Here is a 27,668-nt window from a genome sequence, read left to right as displayed (position 1 = left end):
TACAGTATTATATTAATATTAATTTTTTGTATTGTAATATTTTATAATTATCAAAATAGATAAAATCAATTTTTTGGATATCTATCAAAATTTTACAAAACAAATATATATATATATATATATAAATTCAATATTTATAATACAAGATATAAGTTATTGTTAAAATTAAATTTATGAAACTCAAAATTTTAAAACTAAAGCTAAAATATTTTTATGAAAACAACAAACTCATGGATGAAAAAAAAGTTTTGATCCAAACAAAAATAATATAACATTTTACTTACAGTATTTATATTTTTTAATAATTAATAAAATTATTTATTTTATTATTAAAATATTAACAATTTAATACTACAGAATTAAAACAAAATTAATTTAAAATTAAGGAATTGTATGAAAACGTGATGTAATGACAGAAGTTTTGTTAGAAAATACCGGTACTTGAGTTTGATTGACAACCAAGTGATCACTTATATTCACATAAGTATTAATTGTTTTATTAGTTGTATATATTATGCTATTTATTGGCTTTGGAGGAATAGATGGAAAGGATGTATGAGTGGGAACTACTGGTAATAAATGTTTAGAGTTGTGGTTAACAGTAGATCTGCACTGTTGACAGTCAAATGCGTACAACTCTTTATGATCTGTTTGGATGTGTTGGATCAGTTCATGACTGCATTTTGTTGAATAGTATCCGCATTTGCATTCATATATCATATCGTTGTTAACTAAAACTCTAATAAAATAATGACTAAACTTTTCAAGAGGTGTGTTGTTTGGCACCAATTGAGTGACACTTTTGCTTATATAAGAAGTGTCATAATATTGCGGCAATGGTTGGCCATTGACAAGTGATACGGGAGTAATGCTAACATTACGAGGAATCGGTGTAATGATAACACTTGACAATCCATTTAATGGATCAGAAATGCTTTTATGTGTTAAATAATTGTGAGTTTGTTTTGAATCGTTATATTTATCGAGACATGTGTTTGAAGTTATATTACTATTATTTGATTCAAAGTTATGTTCAGTTTTCTTATGTTTATAAAGACTAAACTCGTTATCAAACTTTGCGTCACAATCGTTGACATTACAGTCAAACTCATTGCGTCCGATGTCTGTCCAAATATGTCGCACAAGACTTATCTGACTTTTTGTGGTAAACTGATTGCAATTGCATTTGAAATACACTTCGCCATCGATTTTGACTTTTCTATAGAGATCTGAATAATTCTTCAAAGAATATAAACCACCAGTTGTTGACTTGTAGATAGCGTTGGCCTCTATATCGTCCTCTATATCAATAGGTTTGGTCGGATTGTCATATAAGTTGTCATCATTTCCATCAATTACTGAATTAATTTTATTGTTTATCTTAGGTATGATTGATTGTGGATCCAGTTCTATCATCTCAACCATTGGTTGATCCACATTGTAATTATTGTTTGAATCAATTATTGGAGTATTTTTCGATAAAGTTATAGATATTTTATCCACAGTAGTATTATTATTATTATTGGCCAAAGAATGCGGGCATATATGCTATTAATATAGTTATAATATTTACTGATTTAACATAATTTTACTTATATTTTTCAAATTTGATAGCTTTAATAGTAAATTATATTAGATTTGTTACTAATTTTTATAATCATTGAAATTAATACTGTATAATAATAATAATTTGTTTTAAATTTATATAAAATGTAGTAATAATAATAAAATATAGTATCTGTAATAAAATACCTGATTGTGAACATGTCTTCTAATACTACCCGAGTTATTGGTCACGAACTCACAGGCCGTCCATTTGCATCCAAATACATAGTAGTCGTTATCCAACTCTCGGAAGTAGTATTTCTTAATATTCTTAACTCCGCACACATTGTTCGGGTCTTTCATCTTCAGTGAATCGATACCAAAGCCACACAAATGATTCTTCTGGTGCTGAACCAGACTTTCCGGTCTCTTAAATGTCTTTTCACATCCCTTTTCATCGCATTTCAATTCTTTAATACCGATGTGTTTCAAATGAATATGTCTTGCGATATGTTGTGAGTACTTCCATGTCTTGAAGTCACAGTCGCCCCACAAACAGATATACAGAGGTTTTCCGTTAACAAACTCTCTCCGATAATATTGTTTCACTTCTCGTATCGGATAAAGTCCACGATATATGTTATGATTTGCACCAATTTTTTGGTCAATTGATGACATTATAGAATATAAATTTAATAAATCACTTATAAATACTACAATATGTTTTTAATTGACTTAATTAAAAACATATATTTATAATTAATAATTTATAAAAATTCTTTAAAAGATATAAAATTAAATTATCATAATTCCATTTTATAAAATTATTTGAATAGATTTTAGTGTATAAATTAAGCAAGGTTAAACAAATTATTAAAAACAGTATCAATATGATATAACACTTGTTTTTTAGTAAGTCACCATGTAACAATTAAAAATTAACACAAATAAATAATTACTATTAGAGAAATTTATTACAATTACCTTATTTGTGATTTCATATTAAACTAGAAAAAAATATTTCACAGTTTATATCTAATATTTATATAAATTATATCATATTGTAATAATTAGTTTTAAATCATAAAAGCTCATGGATATATCAGATAATATTGCTCTGAAATAAACATTGATTGTGATTACACAAAAGTCATAATTTAATTTTATCGTATTATTATTATTATTAGAAATATTATTAGAAATATTATTTTTTAAAGAATTTAAAATATGTATATTTTTATATAACATTTTAGTGATAAATTTTAAAATAACATTACATATTTAATTACAACAATTAATTAGCTATTCAATTATACTTTTACATTAATGTGCTAATAATGACACATTAAAATGAGAATTTAAATAAAATAATATTTTTTGTTTAAAAAAATTAATATTTTGTTAATATCTTATTTTTATCTAGATGAAAATTAAATTAATAATTATAAAACTTAAAAATAACTAATTATTCAAATTCTAAATAGGCTATATTAAAATTGAAAATTTGTTTATTATATTAAAAATTATTAGTTATTAAATTTTGAAAAAATTAGGTAGTTTAACTTTACATAAATATTGTTATTTAATATATAAATTTTAATTGATATTAAGTGAGCCAATGCACATTCACCAGGATATCATAAAACGACACATATTTATATTTAAAACATTTAACATATTGTATAATACAGTATAATAAATATTATTAGTATAACATAAATCAATTTGAAAGCCTAGATATTATGAATACACAGTTACAACACATTTTCAGTGGGTGCATATAACGTAACTAAGCAAGGTAAGTGATAGTAATTTTATTTTTTATGTCTATAAAACATAAATGAAAATAAATTAAACAATATGATTCTAATAAATAATATAATTTAAATATAATTGAAAATTATAGTCAATATATCAATTGTTTATTTTAATAACAATATGATATAATTAATTTAAGTCAATGTAATTACCTTGATAATGTTTGAATATTATTAAAACATGGTAAAATATTTTACGTATTTATGAACTAATTTGTACTTATTATCATCAAAATGGTATTATTGATAAAATAAAATTATGATTATTTATGAAGAAAAAAAATTGATATATATTTTTATTACTCGAATATTTTTATCAATTATATTAATTTTATACTTTACTAAGTCTAGCAAATTTTAATTCATGTGATTTAACAATATTTTTCAATGATATTGTATCTTTAAAATATGCACCAAGTTTATTATTAAAACCTTGGAAACTTTTTATTAATTAATTTAATTAATTAACAGTAATTTTTTATTAATAAGCAACTAAATTCAAATAATACAAATATACTGTATGTATGTATGTATGTATGTACTGTAATACTGTACTTGAAAATATGAATTATTTTAAATAAAATAGATATAAATTACTAAAGTATTATCAATATACAGTATAACTTATATAAGCCAAACAAATCTGTACATATGATATAATACTTTATATTCAATAATAATAAAATTATTTTTATTATTGTATTTTATTATTACTGTATTTCATATTCACTGTTGAGTATATTTATTACATTTACTGGTGTTAGAAAAAATATACAAATTTTTAAAACTATTTTTTATATATGATTTTTTTTTATACAAATAATTTATTCTATGAGTTATGTGTTGTACAAAAAAATAAGAGAAAAAATGGCACAAATGCTCTGTTGTTTACTTGAAAATTCAAGTCTACTTTATTTCAAACAAATCATATAAGTTATATAGTTATATATAAATTATATACTCTGTATATATAGAGTACAATAATATAAAATACTAATATTTTGATGATAGTTAGTTAGCTAAATTCATAATATTTCAATATATTGTATCCATAAACATACTATATATAGTATTAATAATATTAATTTATTTTTATTATTATATTCAATAATATTATAGATAAATTATTTAGTATTTAGTAATATTTTTTATGATTTAAGAGTTTATTTTAACCTCAAAAGTGTATGTCGATAAATATATATATATATATATATATAGTATGTTTAATATGTATAATTGAATTTTATATTTGAATAATTTGCATTACATTTTGGTAAGTAATTAATTTTATTGTCTGTATGTTATAATACTAATTCATTATATAAACAATTAAATTGAAATTAAATATATATATAATTCAAGTGTACTGTAAACGTAATGCTTGTTTATAAATAACGTTTTATTTATTTTTTAAATTTAAATACAGGTATTTGTTTTATACATTGATGAATGTTGTATAACTCAATCAGTTTTATAGATATTATTTATAGTCCTTATCTAATATTGTTTATTATATTTATTATAATTATTATAATAAATATTACAAATTAGTTAGAAATTTTAATGACATTTTGTTTAAATAAACTTAATTAATATTTCAATAGATTTGATAAAAAGAAACATTTTTCAGATATTATTCTTTATATATATCTATATTTATTATAATTTTTGTAATTTTATAGCTTACAATTTTATAGCTTGTAAATTGATAAAATGATATCGCAATTAATTTAACGATTAATTATTAATTAAATAAAAACCAATTATATGAGGTATACTGTAATAGATATAATAGGATGTATATTTTGAAAACTTTAAACCCGAACCCCATTCACACCCCCTCTAATCAATTAAGTTAACTTTTTTATGCGTTTATGCTATAATTTATTAAAGTTAAGATACTTTTAGGAAAGTTAAGTTAACACGAATTATAATTTTATGTATATCGAAATTATCGATTTGAAAATATATATGATATTTATATATGTATATTGTGACCAATGATAGTTGTGAATAATTGACTTAAAAATAAATTTAATTGATTTGTGTGACGGATATTCTCGTACTCAAAGTTATATAACTTTTTCTATAAACCTTACCTTAATATTATTAATTTTGTTTTAATAAAAGATATGATTGATCCCATTTAATGATGTGGTTAACCATAAGTCAAATATTACATCTAAAAAAATAGATACAAGGATTGCCATCTCTTTATATATAAATGATATTAAAATAGTATATCTAATGAATACCTTTTTATATTTTGCTTTATTGTTTCAAATATATATTAAATTATTAGAATAATTTTTAACATAATTATTGCATTAAAAATTATAATTATAAAATATTAACTAAAGATTCATGTAATTATTAACATTATTGTATTGATTTTTGTATATTTTAATATTTAAGTAACATTTATAGCTTAATATTAAAGAATTTTGATTTAATATATTCTTTTTAATTTTCTATAAATCATTATATTATGTGATAATATAAGGATTAATTTTAAGACACATTATGTGCTGTATAATTAAAATTTTAATTAATTAATATGACTTATTATAAAGTGTATAGCATTTACTCAATTATTCAAAGCTTTTTAAATACTGTGTAATTGTATTTTTAGTATAGGAAAACATTTACTTTACAATTACATACAGTATTACTACAATAATATAATTATTATTATTTTAGTATATAAAATACAGTATTACGCTATAAACTATCTAAAACTTTATTAAATATTTAAACATTAAATAATTTGGATTTTAGTAAAATTATAGCAAATCAATACAATACTGTACTGTAAATAATTTTGTTTACTATCATAGATATACAGTTATACTGTAGTAAAATGTTATTATGATTAAGTACAGTACACGAACTAAAGTATATATAAATTTAAATTGATAGTATATTTATGATTATATATTATTTTTAAGCCAATATAAATATTGACATTTGTATGAGATATTATATGTTAATGTTTACAGTATTATTAAACATTTTCGTGAAATATATTAATGTAATAATACTGTATTATTAACTAGTTTTTTTTTAAATATTTATTATTTCTAGTGATTACAAAATTCAGCAGGTAAATGTAATTGTTTATTTATACTCAAGGTTTTATTTTATGTAAATTAAAATTTTAGTTTATAACAATATATAAACTATTAATTCATCCGCTATCAACTCAATTTTAATTTTGCATATATTATATACTGTATGTACGGCATATAGTCAATATATATATATAGTATATTATAATATTAATGATTTAATGTTATAAATTATGCAGTACACATTTATTTTAGTAATACTCATGAAAAATAAGTAAAATTTATTATAAATATAAATTATGATAAATAGTTACTAATTAAATAAAAATGTAATTTTGAAATATCTGTTTCTAGCATTTTTACGTCAAAATTAGATTATATATATAGACAAAAATAGAAATTGATATTTATATAATTTTAACTTAATATACAGTATATATACTGTATATTCAATATATATATATATATATATATATATATATATATATATATATATATATATATATTTAATCTTTTACCGTATATATATATATATATATATATATATATAGTGTGTGTGTGTGTGTGTGTGTGTGTGTTATACGTTATATAACAGTTAACTGTTGTATTAATAACTGTTAGCTATATATTTTCGTGATTAATCATTAAAAATTTAAATTTATTATTAATATTTTACAAAAATAATTACTACTTATATGGATCATATAATATCGAAGGATAAACTAAAAATTTATATATATATTATTAGTAATTTTTTTAGGCGACCTTCAGATTTGTTTTATTCTTGATAAATATTTTTAATTAAATAATGTATTTACTCTGTATTGCATTGCATGCAGGGATCATAAATTATAACTATAATTTAATTTGTAAAAAATTTTATGTCTTATCAAATAATAGTTTTTATTTTATTTTATTGCATTTATTATTATTAAACAAAATAATTATTTATATATACTGTATATAAAGTATGTATAGATTTTATTGTAAAAAAATTATACTTGTAATTTATTTTTTATATAATAAAAATAATTTGATTGATAAATGTAGAACTAGTATAAAATTATTTTAATAATTTTGATAATTACTACAATAATATAATACAGTAGTTTATTTTAAATGATAATTTTCATAAAATATGGAAACAAATTTCTTGATTAAAAAACTATAAACAAACTAATATATTGTAAATTTTATGTATTAATACAAGATATATAAATTATAATTCAATTATTATTAAATATATATCCACATTTAATAATAAATTTTTAATTACATTGTATATGTATAGTAGAGTAATAAATGTTAATAATATCAATATTAATAGAAATATAACTAAAAACTAACTTAAAGTTTAATGATATAAGTGGTGTCACTAAACGGATAGCAAAAAAGTTTAATTATAGTGAAAATCATGATTGTTTTGGCAATAAATATTGCGATAACATATTAAAAACATAATAAATAAGTATTCAAATTACAATATGTTTTCAATAATATTTTACTAATCCATTTGTATAAAAAGTTTTCAAAACATTGATTTTATTACATATAACTGGTTTATATGGTGTCAAACGGTATGTAATGTACAGTACTGTATGTGTGTGTGTGCTATACTTCCAGTGCGTTATGTGTCTAAAAACTAGCTGTAAATGTAGCATAAAATGTGTGAATTAATAATTCAAAGAAATATACGATTATTTTCCTCAATTTTACCATAATTTTGATTGATTTGTAAATTACAATAATCAATAAAATGTCACATTATATATATATATATATATATATATATATATATATATATAATTATAATTAATATTGTTTAAAGCATTATATTAATTTTGATAATATAATTGTTTATTCATTTGTTTTAATTTTAATATTAACCGACTCATCATTATTTTAAAATATTAAGCTAAAAACAGTAGAATATTTATTATATACTCAATTAATAAATTAATAATATAATATTTAAGATAATATATTATTATTTTTTAAAAAATTATTTATATTTGAAATTATTATATATATAGACACCAAACTAATAGTAAATGCTGTAAAAAAGGTGACCGAATGGCCAAATATATTACGATTATATGTAGAGTCAAAGGACATACCGTTTTACGGTTGAGCCGAGACTTTGATAGCAATAGCGAAGATCATGTCTACTATTACAGCGATAGCCCGGATGATGACCAACAATCACCTATTATTGACAATCATAAGGTTGATGGCTATTATAATGATGTTTCCGATGATAATTACGATTTAAATCGAGTCAAACAAGAAGTTATAGATCCTTTAGAAGAATCTTATGAAGACAATTGTCAAAAATTATTGGATGACTTCGACCGTAACTTTTCATTAGTACCGCAAAACAATTGTGAAAATTATATCAAACAAGAAGAAAATTTAATGGATTGCCAACAAAACTTAGACAGTTATCAACAGTACTTATCAGTGGCCAAATCGGGTGGTCGTCAGTTGTTTTTATGTAAATGGAAGAACTGTAGCTATCAGTCGCTCTGGAGGAATGCCATTGCAAATCATATCAGAAATCATATGAAATACTTTCCATTTGTCTGTGAATATTCCGGTTGTGATAAAAGTTTTGCCATTGCATCCAATCTTCGTAATCATCATAAAGTACACGTCGCCAGAAAACAACGTCGATTATCACAAGACATTACCACTTATAATGAAGACCAGAATCCATATGAAAGTACTAATGAAAGTGATGTCACAAATAATTTATTCAATGGATCTCATCGTCAAAAACAAAGTTTGCAACAAAAGTCTAAACATTGCTCAACAAATAGTGCTCTTATGCAACAAACTAATGGATTCACTAAAAACAAAGTAAAACAAGTAATTACTCAGAAAAAGAAGAAATCATTTGTCGATAAAATCACTAATAAATATGTTATTAACCGAAATACGAAAAAGTCAGTTATTTCTGTTAAGACTCGACCGGAAAGTCCTAAACTTAAAGTGGAAGACAACAACAAAAACATGGATAACAATAATAATAATTTAAAAGTCAAGGTATCCGACAATCATAACAATTTGCTAACTAAGAAGCCAACAATTGTAGGCATTAAAAGTGTCAAACCATACTTCAATGTTCAGCACAGGGATCAAAAAACTTGGAGGTGTTGTAAACTTTGTACTTATGAAACGCCTTACGCCACGTCTATTATCTATCACATGAAGAATGTCCACTTCGACGACAAACAATATGTGTAAGAAAATCAATGAAAATTTTTACATTATTATTAGATTTTATATTAATTGAAACAAAATGATTATTCAAACTTTTTTCTAACAGTTGCAATATCTGTGGAAATCGATATGCGATGAAAACCAATCTAAACAATCACAAGAATGTACATAAAACCAAAAAGTGATCGAAAAAATTAATGTCCATTTGATCAACCATTTAGTCACTAATGGTATCAGTCATTAAAGAGTTTTAATCGATAAAACAATATTGATATTATAATATGTCATAAATTATAATATCTGTCATTAAACAGTACAATAAGTTTTTCAAAATAATAATAACATTATTATTATAAAACATGATTGTTTGAAATTTTAATTTAATTATAAATTAATTATATTTGAGATTGATTTTTAAATTTAAAAAACTCATTTCTAAATTATTTAATTATATAAAGTAAATTTTTATTATTTACTGATTAGATTGATTTATGAATAATGGTACAGTTTTGTAGATACCATTACAGATAATTATTTAATTATGATTCAGTTCACACATACTGTATAATAGTAATAATAATAATAAATAAATGTGTATATTTAATATCATCTTAGTAACTTAGAATACTGTTTAACTATTACTGTTTAATTATATTAATTTTTGAAAAATTAATTTATTTTTATACTTATAAAGTCAACTATTTTTGAAATGTATATTAAAACAGATTATTATTTTTTGACAACCAATTATTAATAAAATAAATTTTGCATACAATACAAGTATATTTACTTTAATTGTAATCATGGATTCTTATAATTTTTTGGTATCCTATAGAATACATTATTCAGTTATATATTTATAATTATCGAGTATACTGTAGAATAATTAAAAATAAATATATAATTAATTAATTGCTAATTATAATAAAAATTTAAACAAAATATAATGCCACATAAATACCGTATATGATTATTACTAAATAAAATATTTATATTGATTTGAATACCATTATTACAATATGATCTGGTTATCTTTGGGTGTAATATTTAGGTTTAACAATAGTAGTCTATATATTGTATATTATATAAGTCTATACGTATATCTGTAATATTGATTTAGCATATTTTGGTATTACGGTAATTATAAAAAAAAGTTAATTATTGTGTATTGAGATTATACTGTAACTAAATTTATTTAAATAATTGTTTATCTACAGTATGTAACAATTTGAATAAAAATCCATTAATAGATTTAAGTAGTGTATGATATTGAAAAATTTATATTAATAAATATGTTACTACATTATAACATATTATTCTACTAAACAATAATTTTAAATTACTAATAATAGATATAAATTGTAATAATAATTCATATGTTAAATAAATTGGACAATAAAACGAAAAAAGTGTTTCCGAAAACCCAAATAATTATTTGTTTCAATTGAATTAATATAAACTAAATAAAGATTTTTGGTTTCAATTGGATTTTCATTATTTTGTTGTTTAGTTGTCTATTCAAAACGACATTGATCATTTTAATAACTGTTTATTATAATACAGTACAGTATAACTTAGTTAAGTTTATTAGATATGGTTAGAAAATATTGTCAATTGGATATAACATAATAAAATTGATTTTATGGACAAAATAATGTGATAATTTGAAAATTACCATAATTTGGGTAAACATTTAGTTAAAATATAGTTAATAAATCTAAAAATTTAAATTTATTATCGGTTTGGAATTGTTTAAAATTGATAATAGTTTTGGTTATTTGGTAGAAATGAGTTGGAAATATATATTAAAATATATAAAATAAATTTTTATAATAAATTAATTTAATATTTTTTTAATCAATGAATTTTAAATAACTAACATTCAGTTTTATTTGATTGTTATTAATGTTTGCATAAAATGATTGATAGATTAATTAATTGATTGTTTATTTGATTGATTGGATACAAACATACTTTAAAAGCATTAAAAAGCGTTAAATATATGTTTGACGAGTGGTTGAAATGTTAAGCCAAAGTGCAATACATTGAATACATTGGAAATACATTGGAAAACATGTCTCTCTTTTGTTATTGTTTTGTCAGTGAATGCATTGAATACATGAATATTGCAGTCAATGATTGATTCAATTCACGACACATACACACAACACACGTGTAATCGTATCGTCGATGACTTGTCCACCGAAATAATGGCCAAACAAATGAACTGCAAGACTGTCATCTGTAAAGTCAATGGAATCACTTTCTTGGATTTAAACCAGCATTCAATCGACAAATGCTATTCGCATAGTGAAGATAATGGTATTACTGCTGTGGCCACACATAACCGATCGCCACCGCAAACAGGACTGACCATCACTGATGACATAAATATTGACACAACAAATCAAAACAATAACACAAATGTTGACAACGATAGTGAAGATAAGTTGATGACAAATACAACGTCAACATCAATAGTGCCAAAAGTGTCGACACGGATAAGTCGATCAGTGAAGATGATTAAGAAGAAAACCATACCACCAGTGAAAGTGAGTAAAATTGACAGCAGTATAGAAAGTGTCCGGACATACATAATGACCACAAGAAAACACGGAAAAGTATGGCATTCGTGTCATTACCACCAACCAGACCGACCATTGACTTGCACTTACGGTAGTAAATGGTCGGGTGCTATCGTATGTATCAATTGATAACTGTTTTTATTTATATTAATGTAAATTATGATTTTTCAGGTCAATCACATCCGCAGTCATTTGGGTAAACATTTGAATTTGTTTGATGTTTTTCAGACTGATCTCTCATTTATCTGTTTATAGGAATAAAGCCATTCAGATGTGGTTATTGTCAAAAGCCATTTACGATTGCCTGTAATCTTAAAAATCATTTGCGTATACATCACGGCGTAAAGGCTAAGATTATTTTGAAACGCATCGGTAATAGGAACTCCTTTAAAGTTGTCAATACTTATCAACAAAATACTAAACGACACGTCACCGATCAGACCTATTTTGATGACTACAGCGACGATAATTCTAAATTAAGAATATTTAAACCAAGTTTTATGAATGGAACCAATGATGACAATCCGTACGCCACTACACCTACAAGTCAGAGAAGAGATGTTCCTAAACGAACGGCCAAAAAGAATCCACGATATGTTGATTTTGAAGAAGATTATGACGACTACATCGATGACGATGTTCAGGACAACGAAGATGAAGAGATTGAAGAACCGGAAACTCATTTTAATGAAGAAGAAGCTGAAGTAGAAAACACAATGTTTTACGAGAGAACTAATGAAGATAAGACTGAAAATGATTGCTTTACAAAATATATCACTAAAAGAAAATATAATAAAATCTTATGGTATGTCTGTCTTTGGAATCCTCGTCAATGCAAATACCGATCACACGAACAAAAGGATGTAATGACACACATTCAGAAACATCTGAATATTAGTCTATTTACCTGCAATTGGGATCAATGCAGCGCTAGTTTTGCTGACCAACAACAGCTAATCAATCATCAAATGTCACATACAGGAGCCCCACAACTATTAAAATGTAATTATAAGAACTGTCAGTTCAAGGCATTCAATGAGAAGACACTTCGTTTGCATAAAAATCGTCACAAAACAAGCGTTTTATAGTCTCTTAATAATCTATTTTCTATTACTTATCATGAATTGATTGATGAATCTTCTTAATAATATTCATTATTGATATAAATTGCAGATTTATATTACTTATCATATTTTTAAAATATAATGGATTATATTTTGTTTTATTAATACGATTTTATTTTTTTATATTTTTGTCATTTATTAAAAAGAGTTTAAATAAGAAAAAAATGTTTTTATATGTATTTTAGTAAATTTAGTTATAGTTGTTTACTGTTATGTGTATTGTTAAGCCATATAATGGCACAAATTGTTTTATATATCAAATTGAATAATTATTGCTGTAATACAAAATGTTTATTTGCTGTAATATTGATATTACTGTAGTTTAAAATATAACATATTTATAGCATATATATATATTTAATTTGTATAATTTTTAAAGTTGTAATATTTAATAAGTATATATATACTGGTATATATAATATTGATTTTGATAATAAATTATTATAATAATACTATTTATTATTCAAATTATCCAAAGAATGGTAGATTGTTTCTGAGCCATGAATAAGAGCCAACCTTTCGATGTTGTATTTGTCTCCATTCATCCGCCGGTATATTATTTATATACGGGTATAGAAATTTGGGGTCCTTTTTGTAGTAAAAACAAATACATCAATCAATTATTCAAATACAGTATATAAAAATATATAATAATAATTTCACCCCATATTTCCAAATGTATTTCGCTTCTAATATTATTGGAAAACTATAGCTAATTATACTATAATTTATCAGTAAAAGTAAAATAAATAAAATTTTCATTTTATTAGAGTTAAATTTAGTTGTTATTTAAAATATAGAATATATATAAATATAAATTATTTATTCAAATTCATCTTTTCAGTAATTTATTATAATAAACAACACTAATATAAATAAAGTATATAAAAGAGTATTTTGATGATCACTTAATATGCTATTGTGGGTCAAATATATTTAACAAAATACCCGGATACTCTTGATATATATATATATATATATATATAATTGATTAATTTTAAAATAACTATATAATCATACTGTAGTAATTATAATTGATAAATAAATAGCTTTTCAGATATTATTATAATTTGAGACTCAATAATATGCAATTTATTTTTAACTTTTAAAGAATTATAAATATATTATTTTTTACTTAAGATTTTTAGTATGTTTTCTCTCGAGAGTAAAATATTAGAGAACAAACATTTTATGAATATTTTTCCAACTGTTAGTACTATATTTGTTATTGAATTAGTCACTGATATTTTTATTTAAAAATAATTTAATATAAAATAATTGCATATGTGTTGTATTATCTACAACTTGTATACCAAACTTTGTAAGTAATAGTCTTTTATTTAAATATTTGACTAAAAAATAAAATTAAAACACTTCTTATACATGTATTCAATATTTTGTCTATTGAGTTGATAAGAATTTTTAAGTTAAACAAATTATATACAATTGAAATAACTATTATAAATATTTTAAATTATATTTTGAATTAAATTGAATATTTTAATTGTTTTAACTAATTAATAGAAATAATAATAATTTAGTTAAATATGATATAAATATAAAGTTTGTTGTAATGATGATACCGTCCCGTATTGTTAGAAACGCCTTCAAAATGAATTCATTGAGTGTATGAGTGTTTGCATAACAACAACATTACTGTCACTGTATTTCCCAAAAGTATTTCATTGATTCATATCATTGCTGTATATATGATATAAACAGCGATTTAAATGTCAAACAAAATGTGTGAAAATTAATGTATTTGTCGACAAAATTATGGCAAATGATTTCAATTTATTGTCTGAATTATTGGATATTAAGCGACAAAACATCGATTGGGAGATAAAACTTGAAGACAACCACTTTCTGGACACACATTTGAAGAGAGATCAACAAACAACACAAGAATCAGTCGACAAAAGTGACCATAAGTTTTGTATTACATTGAGTCCCAATGATAATAATCAAAGACATGATATCAACAGTGAATTACCACCAATTAGTGTCAATGATTGTGCCAAACAAGTGTTGATCGCTAGAACTGATACCGATATGATGGCCGCCAACACTGATGGCCGTAACGCTGGCCATGTTTACGATGGTATCCGTAATGTTGAAGAGTTTGTTGAACGCCGAAAGATTAATGGTATTACTTGGTATCACTGCAAATGGCAACAATGTCAGTACGCCAGCAATAAATCTAACCATTTGGTAAATTTGTCTATTTGTCTCTGTCTATCACTTTAATTAATCCAATATTTGTTAAATTAATCCATAAAATCCTAATAAACAGTAATATGTGTTAATTTATTAGCCATTTGTGCCAATTATTTTGACCACCATTTTAATGGTTGCCAATTACTCCCCCATTAAGTAGAGAGTGGCCCCCACCCTATGCCTCACTCATGTATGGTATACACCCTATTCCTCTATCAAATGCATGGGTTTGACCTAAATTTTTGTCACAAACCTCTCTCTTTTCACTCATATCTAGATATGGGATTAACTAAACATTTCGTGACTTAATTTTTAACATATATTTTGTCGTATATTTAGGCAAATTTTTTTTAATAATATAATAAATAAAATAACACAAATACACCCTTTATTATGGGTTAAACATATACAGTACACATACTGTACTTGTTATTTATTTTAAATCTATTATATTATTAAAATTTTACAGTAAACTTATGTTTTTATTACTATTTTATATATTGATTTCAATTTTTTATAGAAATTTTTCTTTTATTTTATAATTAATAATATTATTATAGTGATAGCAAAAATTAAATTGTAAATGATATGATACGTTGACTGCTGTATGTAAGCGACCCCTCCTAGTATTGAGGAATTCATGTTTTTTTGGTTGAGACTGATAGAGACCCCCCGCAGCTATCAGTTTACAGTCTAATCTTTGAGAGCCCAACCAAAAGCGGGTTTGGGTTCGCCCTAACATTATATTGAACTCCATTTTTTGTGGGCATATCATATAAACACCTAAATAATTGAACAAATATTTTCAAGTTTGACTATATTTAAAAATATTACTGTTATTAGATATTAAGTTACAAATTAATGGATTTTTAGTATTATAAACATTTTTAAATAATATAATTTAATTATATTAGTTTTTATTATTAAATTTTGTACACATTATTAAATAGTTATTAAATGATAGATAGTATTAATTGATTGAACTTTGATTGTAAGTCCATTTTTGGTTAACAAATAATAATAATAATAAATCTCAAAATATAAAGAAAAAAACAGAATTTGGATAAATTTTCTCTTGAAATAAATTGATGATAAACTTGATTATACACTTAATACGTATATATAATTATATAATATATATTATTTGGTTTAAGATAATCGCTTAATTAACTAACAACACAAACATTAATTACTAAAATATTTTTTTCTTATATAATTATGGTATGCTAAAATACAAATTATATGATATTTTTTTAAATACCTGTAATTTAATAATATGTATCTAAATATTGATATTTTATGTACCAAAATAATAACTATAATATGTATTGATTAGGTACGACATATACGTAAGCATACCGGGGAACGACCATTTTCATGCAGTTGGCCTAATTGTGACAAAAAGTTCACCGATTCGTGGAAACAAAAGGATCATATATTAACACATCAACGAAAAGCAATGTCTATTACTGCCAGTGCCTCCAATGATGTCAACAAAAATGATCAAAAATTAAAACTATTTTTTGAAATGCTTAATGCAAATAACAAAAGACTAAATGACTCCTCAACTGATGATAAGATGAATGAAACAACTATTGTTAGAACAGATCTAAGTCAAGAAGTGCAAGAAAATGATCTTCAAGACGATGACGACAATTCAAATTGTGACTTAAGTTTGTTAATACCTGAATGTATTGTTAGTGAAGTCGATTCAACTGTTGATAATGTGGATAATGTGACCACAACTACCGGTACTGATCAAGTTGTCAGCAATGTTGGACAATACTTTGATACTATACTTATTGATGGAAAAGAGTGGTATAGATGTAAAAATATTAGTTGCAGTTACAGTACTCATAATTGTCATACAATATTAAAACATATACAGACATTACATGGACTGGCAGTGAATGAGCGCCTGTTTAAGTGCGAGTGGCCAAAGTGTGGCAAACGATTTAGTGATGCCTACAAACTAAAAGAGCATCAATTAACTCATTATAGAAAAGTGATTAACACTATTGGCACCAATAATAGAAATTCAGTCGATCTGTTTTTTGATCTCAACAATAAAACTAATGATAATATTGACAATAAGATAATCGTTAACGAAGTGAACAGTTTGATGCAAATTATGGCGAATGGTTCGACAAATATGACAAATAATGCCAATTCAATGACCAATACATCTCTCAACAAAATTACATTTAATGTGAGTGACGAACAAATGACACAACAAGTGACCCCCAAGAAAGTGGTGATGTCTATCAAAAATGTTGAACAGTATGTCGAGCGCCAAAAAGTGGACGGTCTTACCCGTTATTTTTGCCGATGGCCTAACTGTTCCTATTCTAGTAACAAAAGTAATCATTTAGTTCGTCATATTTGCAGTCATACTAATGATCGAAACCATTGCTGTGATGTTCCCGGTTGTGGTAAAAGGTTTACCGATGGCTGGAAGTTAAGAGATCACAAACTGTGTCATAATATTAATGTATCGACTACTGTAAGCACCAATCATACATCAATACCAAACACTGGTAATATTACCACAACAACACCAGTGACTACTGTACCCAATCTAACATATTATACTCCTAACAAACTTTTACTGCAAAGTTTATGTTCGCCACCACTTCCAGCAATGCCAACACTTCAAACACCGCCTACGAATAGATTGACTTTTAAAGGTAAAAGTCCTGTGGATATAGTGATGTCTATTAAGAATGTGGAACAATATGTTGAGCGACGCAAAGTCAATGGAATCACTTTTTATTTCTGCAAATGGAAAGACTGTAATTATGGATCAAATAAAAGCAATCATTTGGTTCGTCACGTGCGCTCACACACCGGTGAACGTAAGATATATACATAACTTTATTATTATTATTGAATATTTTTCAGCTAATGATTGTGTGTTTTCATTAGGTCCTTACAGTTGCGATGAATGTGATAAAAAATTTACCGATTCTTGGAAATTAAAAGATCACAAATCAATTCACGCTAAGAAAAATCTGGAAAAATCAATTAGTGAACAAAATATGGCATTTTTGAGTTTAATTCAAAATAATCAAAATAACGATTTAGAGATTAGTCTTACAGATACTAAAAAAGTACATAATTTGTCCAATGATTTAATGGACAAACAAGAGTTAGCTCGCAATGAATTCAATGAAAGATCTATCAGTGCTTTGCTTTCTCCAAACAATAATAATAAAGAAGTCGTACCGTTAGTTGCCAACGACGACATGGAAGATGATAATGACTTTAATGATGACGAAATGGATCTCTTAGTGCCTCAAGTAATTATCAGTGAATTGGAGGACACGACTATTAATTTGAATAATTTTGAATCACAAGAAACAATGACTGTCGATGCCATCAAAGGAGGTGACGATGTCTGCGAAGACTCTAATTATGGTATACTATCGATAAAAAATGTTGAAAAATATATCAATAAAATAGTGAAAAATGATGGCAATTGGTATGAATGCAAATGGGATGGATGTCTATTCAAAACACAAAAGAGCAGTTACGCAGTCATACATGTCTATAAACATTTGGGTCAAAGTAAGGCAAGCTATAAATCTATCATTTTTTTTGTTATTTTTTGATAAATTATCAGTAATTATATTTTAAAATATAATTTTAAGGACCATATAAATGCAATTGGAAGGGATGTGACGCCAAATTCAATAAAAAGCAAAATCTAACCATTCATATGATGTCACACACTGGGCAACAGGTATTTAAATGTCAATATCCGCACTGTTATTATACTGCAGTCAATGCCGAAGCTCTTAAAAGTCACGTTCAAAAACATAACGGAGAAAAACTGTTTCATTGCGGTTGGAGTGACTGTAGCGCACAGTTCGCCACTAGTGTTGAACTATTGAGACACTCTAAGACACACACCGGTGTCCGGCTCTATAAATGCCATTTTCCTAACTGTTCTTATGTTTCAAAATATAATAATAAACTAACAATTCATGTGAGACGACATACCAATACTCGACCGTTTAAATGTGAAGTCGAAAATTGTGGCAAAAGTTTTATCGTCAAAGACAAGCTTAGACGTCATGAGGCATCTGTACATAAATTAATGGCTAATACCCGACAATACCAACAATTAGTACCATTTAGTTACCCATTAACCTTACCTTTTAGTTAAATACATATTTGTTATAAATGATTGCTTTATGTAATCAATTTGTTTATCTGTAAATAATTAAACATTCCGTGAGATTTAAGTCTATTTGTGCCCTTATTTGTCACAAATATAATTTTGACATTTAGGTAAAATTAATTACTATAAACGTTATTAATACATTGATGAATTATTAATTAATTAGTTAAAATGCTATTTATTGAAATTACCCAATAGCTTGAAAATTAACTAATGTCATACTTATGATTATATATAATATATACTTTATTATGTATTAGATTATACTTTATATACATTTTGATTAACCGTGTATTTACCAATTTATATACATTTTATTTTTAAAATATTATTTTGTAATTTTTTTGTAATATATGGATAATATCTATTGGAGATTATAAAATATACATTATTTAATGTTTAATAAAACCATAAAATCAAAACTAATAAAAAAATCTAAAGTGCAGTCTTATTTTTAAATTGGTTTTCATTTGAAATATGCTAATAACGTAAAATATTAAAATACATTAATTATAACAATTTTATTTGTATTGTAATTGACATTATTTAGTTATTTCGACAAAATTTAAATTACAATGGATTATAAACTATTTGGAAATTATTGAATTAGACAATACTGTACAGTAGAGTATATATGGGATAATCGATTTGATAGAAAGTTAAATGTTTTTAAATCGACCAAAATCTTGGATAAGATAATGAAATATTAAATATTTTATACAATTTTTAAAATTTGATAACTAATGGTCACATCCATCTTCTATCTAATGCTTTATATTTGCTATCAATAATCAAAAGTTAAAATTTAGATAAAATTAAATATAATTAAGTATTATTTTTTCAATATGAGATACTTTCCATTTGATAATTGTGTGATTATCATAAACGTGATATTAATATTGATTGTCAATTAAGCAATCGTATACTGTATTACAATAACACAAAATGTCAAAAAAGTATCTATAAATAGAATTAAACATATAATTAATATGACTATAGCTATATAATACAATTAAATATATTTGTAATTAATTTGATTAAATCAAACAATAACTAATTATCATTATAAAACTTAATTTAGTATATATACTTAACCTATTACTTTATAATATTGGCATAATTAAATTTGTTATTCTCTATTAAATAAAATTTATGTAAATAAATATTTAATAACATTTTTATTATATTAAAATTAAATAATACATTAACGAATGAGTTTCTATATTTTTAGTCATAATTTATAATATATTTCATTATAATTTATAAATATATATATATATATAAACAGATTGTATATAAATTTGACATATTTATAATTTAATGTTGAATATATTTATAAATTACATTTGTAATTAATATTATTAATAAATTTAAGATAGCAATTACCAGTATATATGTACTATTAATTTATAATAAAGGTTGTTAATATTTTTAAAATAATTTATTAATATTGATATACATAACACAAAATAAATCTTTATATTACTGTATAATTATTATAATTGTAATTGTTTTTTTTTTGGAAAAATAAATTTATAAAAACATTGAAAAAAATAATTTATTAAATTAATTTTTAAATAAAATTATTATTTGTTTTAATTAAAAAATAGTTAAATTGATGACAAATTATAGTCAATTTATGATGACTTATATCGCCATCTCTGCACTTATTATATCAATTGTAATACCAATTGATTTCTAAACCGAAAGTTTTGTTTACAAATAAGTGAATCAAACAAACGGAAAGTCTATTTGTCTTTAAATCAATTGAATTATTATTTACTTTGAGTCACGTGTCGGACACTCCTTCAATAAAATCGGGTATTAATTGCATGTGTGTCCACACAATTGTCTTAATTGTCACCATTTGATCCATATTTCTGATGCAATCATTGTTTTGATATCACATTTTTCACACATTTTTCTTACCTAAAACATTATCAGCTGTTAATTGATTGAAGAAAACAAACAATGTCTTCGTTGTTGTTGTGTCTGAAAAGTGGTTTCGGCAATCATTTGGCCGCCAAATACTTGTCGATTGGTTGTCTGTCAGCTCAACGATGTCTGTCTTCAGCTGGTCCTCCAATACCTGGTGGTCCTAAACTGTTCAAACGAGATAAACCGCATATGAATATCGGAACCATTGGTCACGTAGATCACGGAAAGACAACACTTACGTCTGCCATTACTAAGGTGTTGGCCGAGAAAAAGTTGGCCAAAGTTAAAGAGTACGACGAAATTGATAATGCACCCGAAGAGAGAAAGAGAGGCATTACTATCAATACAGGTTTGTCTTGAATGCGTTCAGACTTAAGTTATTGACATTTGTATTAATCTGATTGTATTGATAGCACACGTGGAGTATGCGACCGGTGCCCGTCATTACGCGCATATGGACTGTCCCGGACACGCAGATTACATCAAAAACATGATAACCGGCGCCAATCAGATGGAAGCGGCTATTCTTGTGGTCGCCGCCACCGACGGAGCTATGCCTCAAACTAGAGAACACTTGACATTAGCCAAACAGATCGGTATCGAAGATATTGTTGTTTATGTGAATAAAGTAGACGCGGCTGACACTGAAATGACAGAATTAGTCGAAATGGAGTTACGAGAACTGTTGACTGAGTTAGGCTATAAGGGAGACGACGTGCCATTTGTTTTTGGATCAGCTTTGGCTGCTATGGAAGGCAAAAGAGATGACATCGGCCGCACTTCAATTGTTACACTTTTGGACACAATTGATAACCATTTTCGACAACCCATTCGCGATATAGATAAACCATTTTTAATGCCTATTGAACACATTTATGGTATTCAAGGCAGAGGTACTGTAGTAACGGGTCGTTTAGACAGAGGCCGACTTAAAAAAGGAACCGAAGTAGAAGTATTAGGTTACGCTCGCTCTCATAAAACAGTTGTCACCGGTATTGAAATGTTTCACAAGACATTAGACGAGGCGGTTGCCGGCGACAATTTGGGCGCACTTTTACGTGGCCTTAAACGAGATCAAGTTCGCCGTGGAATGGCTGTAGGAGCTCCGGGCACATTCAGACCGGCAGATGTGGTCGAGGCTCAGATATATATGCTTAAAAAGGAAGAGGGAGGTACTCCTAAACCATTTCTCAACACCCAAAGAGCCCAAATGTATTGCAAAACATGGGATTGTTTGGCTGAATTGTCGGCCAGCGGTAAGGATATGATGCTTCCCGGAGAAGATTCACACGTGTCTGTTAAGGTATGTCCCAAACGAATGCCAATTGAAATTATTTATTAGTAATGTGGTATTGAATCTGTTTTGACAGTTATTACGACCGATGATCTTTGAACAGGGAGACAGATTCACTATAAGAGATAAAACTAATACAATAGCTACCGGTGTTGTCACCAAAGTGTTGGCCGATATGACACTTGAAGAGAGAACCAAATTTGAAAAAGGAAAGTCTCGGAAGGAAAAGGATGAAATGGAGCGCAGGATCGCTGAGATTGAAGAGGCATTCAAAGAGAAGGCACCCTAACTAACAAAATTTTTTATATTTTATTACATAATTGAAATCATAATTGTTTTCTTAACGCAAACCGTTTTGGCATTTCAGTCAAAATTTAATTAAACGTTAGATTATGACCAAAACGATTAGTTATAATCATAATAAGTAATACTTATTATTATTAAGTATTGTAATAATTTAATCATTGATTTATGTTAAATAAAACTCGAAACTATCAAATTTAATTTATATATATTTTTTATTTTTATTGAATTTATATAAAATGTTTTTATATATTTACAGTATATAAAAATTATATATTAATAACATTATATAAAAATTAATTAATATTAAAGACTTGATTGCAATTATTTTTAGTTATACTGTTAACATTGGTTTTGTCGGACCAAAGCTTAATTTGATTCAATTCCTCACAATATCTCCAAATAATGATATCCGCCGTCATTATAGTCTTACTGATAGTTGTCATCTCTTTTTCAATTTTTTTGAGACATTTGTCGGCCCTAACAATGGTTTCGCGGATAAATGTATTTTCAAATTGAAAGCTATTCTCCAAATTGAGTAAAATCTTGTTAATAATGTTGTCGTTGCGGACAATATCCCAGTAATACATAAATACTATATTAATAGCCGACAGATAGTTACGATGAAACTCTAATTGACCTACAATTATATGAACTGAAATGAAGGCATTGAGTGGTGACGGCGGATCTGATAGGATGTCCTCAATGAACTGTTGGGCCAATTGATATCGCGTATCATTTAGCGTTGTCTTTAGGTATAGAGACGCGTCATAGATATGTATGAGTGAACCCGTTATCCTCATATCTGTCACCTCTTTGTCGGCCATATTCTCATTATTCAGACTTTCATTTTGATTATTTGTCTCACTTTTTATGAACGAATCAAATGACTTAAAAGTTATCTTCATTTTTTAAAAAACGATAAAATCAAATATCTTTTTGGAAAGTTTTTTTTTGTATCAATTTGTGTTTTAATGCAATAGTAGTTCAATTGTAGAAATTCGTAAATTTAAAAATATTTTTTAAACTAATTCACGAGAAAAGCATATTATTTTATTTCAATTAACTAAATAAAACTCGAATGAGTTTACAAACTTTCAACTATTTATTTATATTATTCTGTATTTTATTTTGTAATCAGAATAGCAGAATATTATCAAATAAATCGATAGTATAATACAGTTTTCAATAATTTATTTTTTTTTATATAATTTATTTGTTATAAATACCTAATAATATTCATTTAGTAATCAATATCATTATTGCCACCGAAATCATCGACATCACTACCAGAACTTGTGTCACCAAATCTAACATCTGATACCTCAACAATCCTACTATTCTTGCGATGTATATCTCGAGTATTACTAAATATCTTTAAACTTCTGCCATTCAGAGGTCTTTCATGTAATCGTCTAAATTGACTTAACTATTAAAAAAAAGTTTTAACAAATTGATTAATTTCATTGTCATATAAATTACTTTATAATACAAACTTGAAAAGGACTAATACGTATGGGATCAGCATATATGATAAACTTTACGGTTTCACTACATGGAGGTGTAGTCAGTGAGCCTTTGTATGTGAAAAAGATCTCTTTATTTATCGGTAATAACTTTTCTAATATTAAGGCATTTTTAACGATTGCTGAACTATTATATCGCGAAACTTGTGGTAAAACTCTTATAAGTGGTTCAATGGCTTTGTTGTCAACTCTAGACAATTGCACTAAAACTGTGAGAACAACTAAGCCATCCCTTTGATCTCTGGCTTTCGACAAACTGTCATATCTTTGATTAAAGTGAACAAAATGTATCTAATAATTGATAATTTTTGTTACATTAATTTAGTTAGTATTGAAACGTTTATCCAAACAAACCTCAGCCGATGAAAAATAGTCGTTTATTGAGTGTTCAGAACCCTCTAAGTTATTATCAGACCAATGAATGTGTAACTCTTCAAACACATAGACTTTGTTGTCGACAACACTTCCCGTCAGTTCAGGTCTTTGGTTTCGAGAGTTTAATGTAAATCTTACTGTTTTTTGTGTTTAGATACGTATTACGTACAGTATATACAAATTTTTAAATAAAAATATTCAATTCAATAATTAAAATAAATATTGACTAACTTTATATACTGTACAATACAGTATAATAGGTAACTGATTATGTAAAATAGTATTTAATATAATTTTTATATTATATATTATGCAAAAAATAAGTATTAATTAACCTGTGTGTCCATTATTATTGGCATTTATATTGAATTGTGGTGTTTTATAATTAACTAATTTCAAGAAAATTGAACGGTTTTTAATAACTTGTTTAGTGTTGATATTAATTGGCGATTGTCTATATCCACCACAATTTCGATACAATAGTTTCCAACTTTTTTGGTCTGTTTAGTATAAAAATATTTTATCAAAAATAAATTTAAATAAATGTCAAATAATTACTCGATATAAGTAAACTTAAAAATTAATTATAAATTTAATATTATCTAAATATTAATTAAAAAAAGAAAATAATTTTTATTTAGTCTTAAAAGTCACTAAAAGAGTAGAAATGAAATGATGACAAAAAAATATGTAAAGTATTATCTAATTTACTAATTATCTAACAATATGTAAAATAATGAATTGTGATATTAACTATTTTAATATATTTTAACTTATCATATAATCACTGATTATAAATTATCTATTAATCTGTATTTAATACATACAATATCTAAAATTTATTAATTATAAATTTTTACTCATATTTAACTGTATAAATACCAGGGTTGGAAAATATAAAGTTTTGAATTTTGACTTTGTATAATACAGTACAATGTACTGTTTGTATTATACAATTTAAAAAACTAATATATACTGTACTATTTTGAAAACTTTATTTAAAAAATGGCTAGAAATGCATTTTTTGTTATAATAAACGTCGTTTTTAAATTATAATACTAAAATAAAATATAAAATATTACAATATGTGGTACAAAATTATATAAAACTGTTTTAATTTATATTATTTGTTGTTAACAACAGAAATAATTAGTATATTTGTGTAAATCATTGTTGAAAATATGCTGAAAACAAGCGAATCAGTTATCACTTGTATGATTGCAAATATTTAAAAATAAATAAATAACTATTTCAATAATTATTTGGATTTTTTTTTGACAACTATTGAGTTAATAATAGAACTATTGAGAAATTTTTCTAAAATAAAAAATATTTTAAGTGATAATAAGCGCCTGAGATTTGAAGAAAAAAATGAAATTTTATTTTTATCATCCAATCTAATCAAAATTAATGCAATTAAAAAATAAATATAATAATAAAAATAACTATTTGGCTTTTTTAGCAACTATTATAACAACAATTTGATACAGTTTTAAATAATTATTAATAAATACTTTATTTATTATTAAATAATTATTAGATACACTATAGAGTCTCTATACATACCATCGTAAGTCCACTCTTGACCTAAGTTTGCCGACAGTCCTATCAATAGAAAACTCAATTGTAATATCATTTCTAATGTATTTTAAAAATATATAATTATGACAATGAGATAGAAATAACAAAAGGAAATTTATTTAAACATTTGTATAGAATTTATATTAAAATTTTTGAAATAATTACTGTTAATTTATTAATTTTGACATTTAGCCTCCTGTTATTAATGTTAAAATAATTTGTTGACTATATATAGAGTCTATACTATAGAGAGTGGGATCTTTGCACATCCGTATGTATGGATTTCCTCTTACATTGTTTTTTTGTTAAACAAAAATTTGTGTAAACAAAAGATTAAATTTTTTAATTTAAAGATTATCATTATTTTAGTTATTTAGTTACACTATTTTTTATTGTAATAATTTGAATAATGTTTAAAATAAAGGTTATGTAAAAATGTTTTTACTATTATTCAAATTTATTAAGATGTTAATATATTTAATAATCTATTTATTCCTAAGTATGTAATCATAATTAAATTTATATAATTAGTATATAAAAGTAATATAACTAATAAATACTCTATTAATTGTAATCATAGTTGCATTATATACTCTATTAGATAACTAATTACACAATTAACATATCGTTAAATTATAGGCAATTATAAAATTCAAATAATAATTTTTTAAAAACCAAAAAAGTTATCATTAGTATAATATGTCTCTTATGTGAGACAAACTACTAGTGAAAACCAAACTACTGGTGCAATGGAAAGCACTGATGCATTGAAACGCACGGATAGGTCGTGTGGCAGTCATTCCAGTTATCCATACGTTATGCCATTCCTTAACATCTGTTCCTCAATTGAAGCATTAGTTCAGCCAATAGTTTCTTTGACTCTCAATATT

The 27,668-nt window shown here is 24.8% G+C and overlaps 6 protein-coding genes across 8 annotated transcripts; 4 read left to right on the top strand and 2 right to left on the bottom strand.

Annotated features, from left to right (window-relative positions):
- Positions 1 to 381: 381 nt before the first annotated feature.
- Positions 382 to 2,223, bottom strand: LOC128951215 (uncharacterized). The gene is made up of 2 exons (XM_054296463.1): positions 1,753 to 2,223; positions 382 to 1,548 (listed from the first exon to the last, which is right to left on the bottom strand). Exons 1-2 carry the CDS (start codon positions 2,221 to 2,223, stop codon positions 382 to 384), a joined length of 1,638 nt encoding a protein of 545 aa, XP_054152438.1.
- Positions 2,224 to 7,966: 5,743 nt separating this feature from the next.
- LOC128952186 (zinc finger protein 708-like) lies at positions 7,967 to 9,850 on the top strand. The gene is made up of 3 exons (XM_054297532.1): positions 7,967 to 8,007; positions 8,464 to 9,672; positions 9,759 to 9,850. The coding sequence occupies exons 2-3, from the start codon at positions 8,504 to 8,506 to the stop codon at positions 9,835 to 9,837; spliced, it is 1,248 nt and encodes a 415-aa protein (XP_054153507.1). The 5' UTR covers positions 7,967 to 8,007; positions 8,464 to 8,503; the 3' UTR covers positions 9,838 to 9,850.
- A 1,821-nt stretch (positions 9,851 to 11,671) lies between these two features.
- LOC128951214 (zinc finger protein 236-like) lies at positions 11,672 to 13,325 on the top strand. The gene is made up of 3 exons (XM_054296462.1): positions 11,672 to 12,351; positions 12,409 to 12,433; positions 12,493 to 13,325. Exons 1-3 carry the CDS (start codon positions 11,788 to 11,790, stop codon positions 13,323 to 13,325), a joined length of 1,422 nt encoding a protein of 473 aa, XP_054152437.1. The 5' UTR covers positions 11,672 to 11,787.
- Positions 13,326 to 14,987: 1,662 nt separating this feature from the next.
- LOC128951716 (zinc finger protein Xfin-like) lies at positions 14,988 to 19,831 on the top strand. Of its 2 annotated transcripts, none has more exons than XM_054296975.1 (4): positions 14,988 to 15,572; positions 16,915 to 18,433; positions 18,504 to 19,145; positions 19,229 to 19,831. In XM_054296975.1, the coding sequence occupies exons 1-4, from the start codon at positions 15,138 to 15,140 to the stop codon at positions 19,744 to 19,746; spliced, it is 3,114 nt and encodes a 1,037-aa protein (XP_054152950.1). In that variant the 5' UTR covers positions 14,988 to 15,137; the 3' UTR covers positions 19,747 to 19,831. The 2 variants fall into 2 exon arrangements, with proteins under 2 accessions (XP_054152950.1, XP_054152951.1); XM_054296976.1 differs by having other exon boundaries at positions 18,504 to 19,150; positions 19,229 to 19,342.
- A 1,601-nt stretch (positions 19,832 to 21,432) lies between these two features.
- LOC128951717 (elongation factor Tu-like) lies at positions 21,433 to 23,444 on the top strand. Of its 2 annotated transcripts, XM_054296977.1 has the most exons (4): positions 21,433 to 21,582; positions 21,706 to 22,048; positions 22,113 to 23,002; positions 23,070 to 23,444. In XM_054296977.1, exons 2-4 carry the CDS (start codon positions 21,733 to 21,735, stop codon positions 23,280 to 23,282), a joined length of 1,419 nt encoding a protein of 472 aa, XP_054152952.1. In that variant the 5' UTR covers positions 21,433 to 21,582; positions 21,706 to 21,732; the 3' UTR covers positions 23,283 to 23,444. The 2 variants fall into 2 exon arrangements, with proteins under 2 accessions (XP_054152952.1, XP_054152953.1); XM_054296978.1 differs by lacking the exon at positions 21,433 to 21,582 and having other exon boundaries at positions 21,609 to 22,048.
- Positions 23,445 to 24,539: 1,095 nt separating this feature from the next.
- Positions 24,540 to 26,833, bottom strand: LOC128951213 (carbonic anhydrase 6-like). Its single transcript, XM_054296461.1, has 4 exons — positions 26,764 to 26,833; positions 25,177 to 25,334; positions 24,793 to 25,113; positions 24,540 to 24,725 (listed from the first exon to the last, which is right to left on the bottom strand). The coding sequence occupies exons 1-4, from the start codon at positions 26,831 to 26,833 to the stop codon at positions 24,540 to 24,542; spliced, it is 735 nt and encodes a 244-aa protein (XP_054152436.1).
- Positions 26,834 to 27,668: the final 835 nt, after the last annotated feature.

Source organism: Oppia nitens, unplaced genomic scaffold (assembly GCF_028296485.1).
Source record: "Oppia nitens isolate AA-2021 unplaced genomic scaffold, nextdenovo-longstitch-racon4-pilon3 scaffold1_pilon_pilon_pilon, whole genome shotgun sequence".
NCBI classification, from domain to species: domain Eukaryota; kingdom Metazoa; phylum Arthropoda; class Arachnida; order Sarcoptiformes; family Oppiidae; genus Oppia; species Oppia nitens.
The sequence above is the reverse complement of the archived record's forward strand: the minus strand, read 5'-3'. Positions and strand labels throughout refer to the sequence as shown.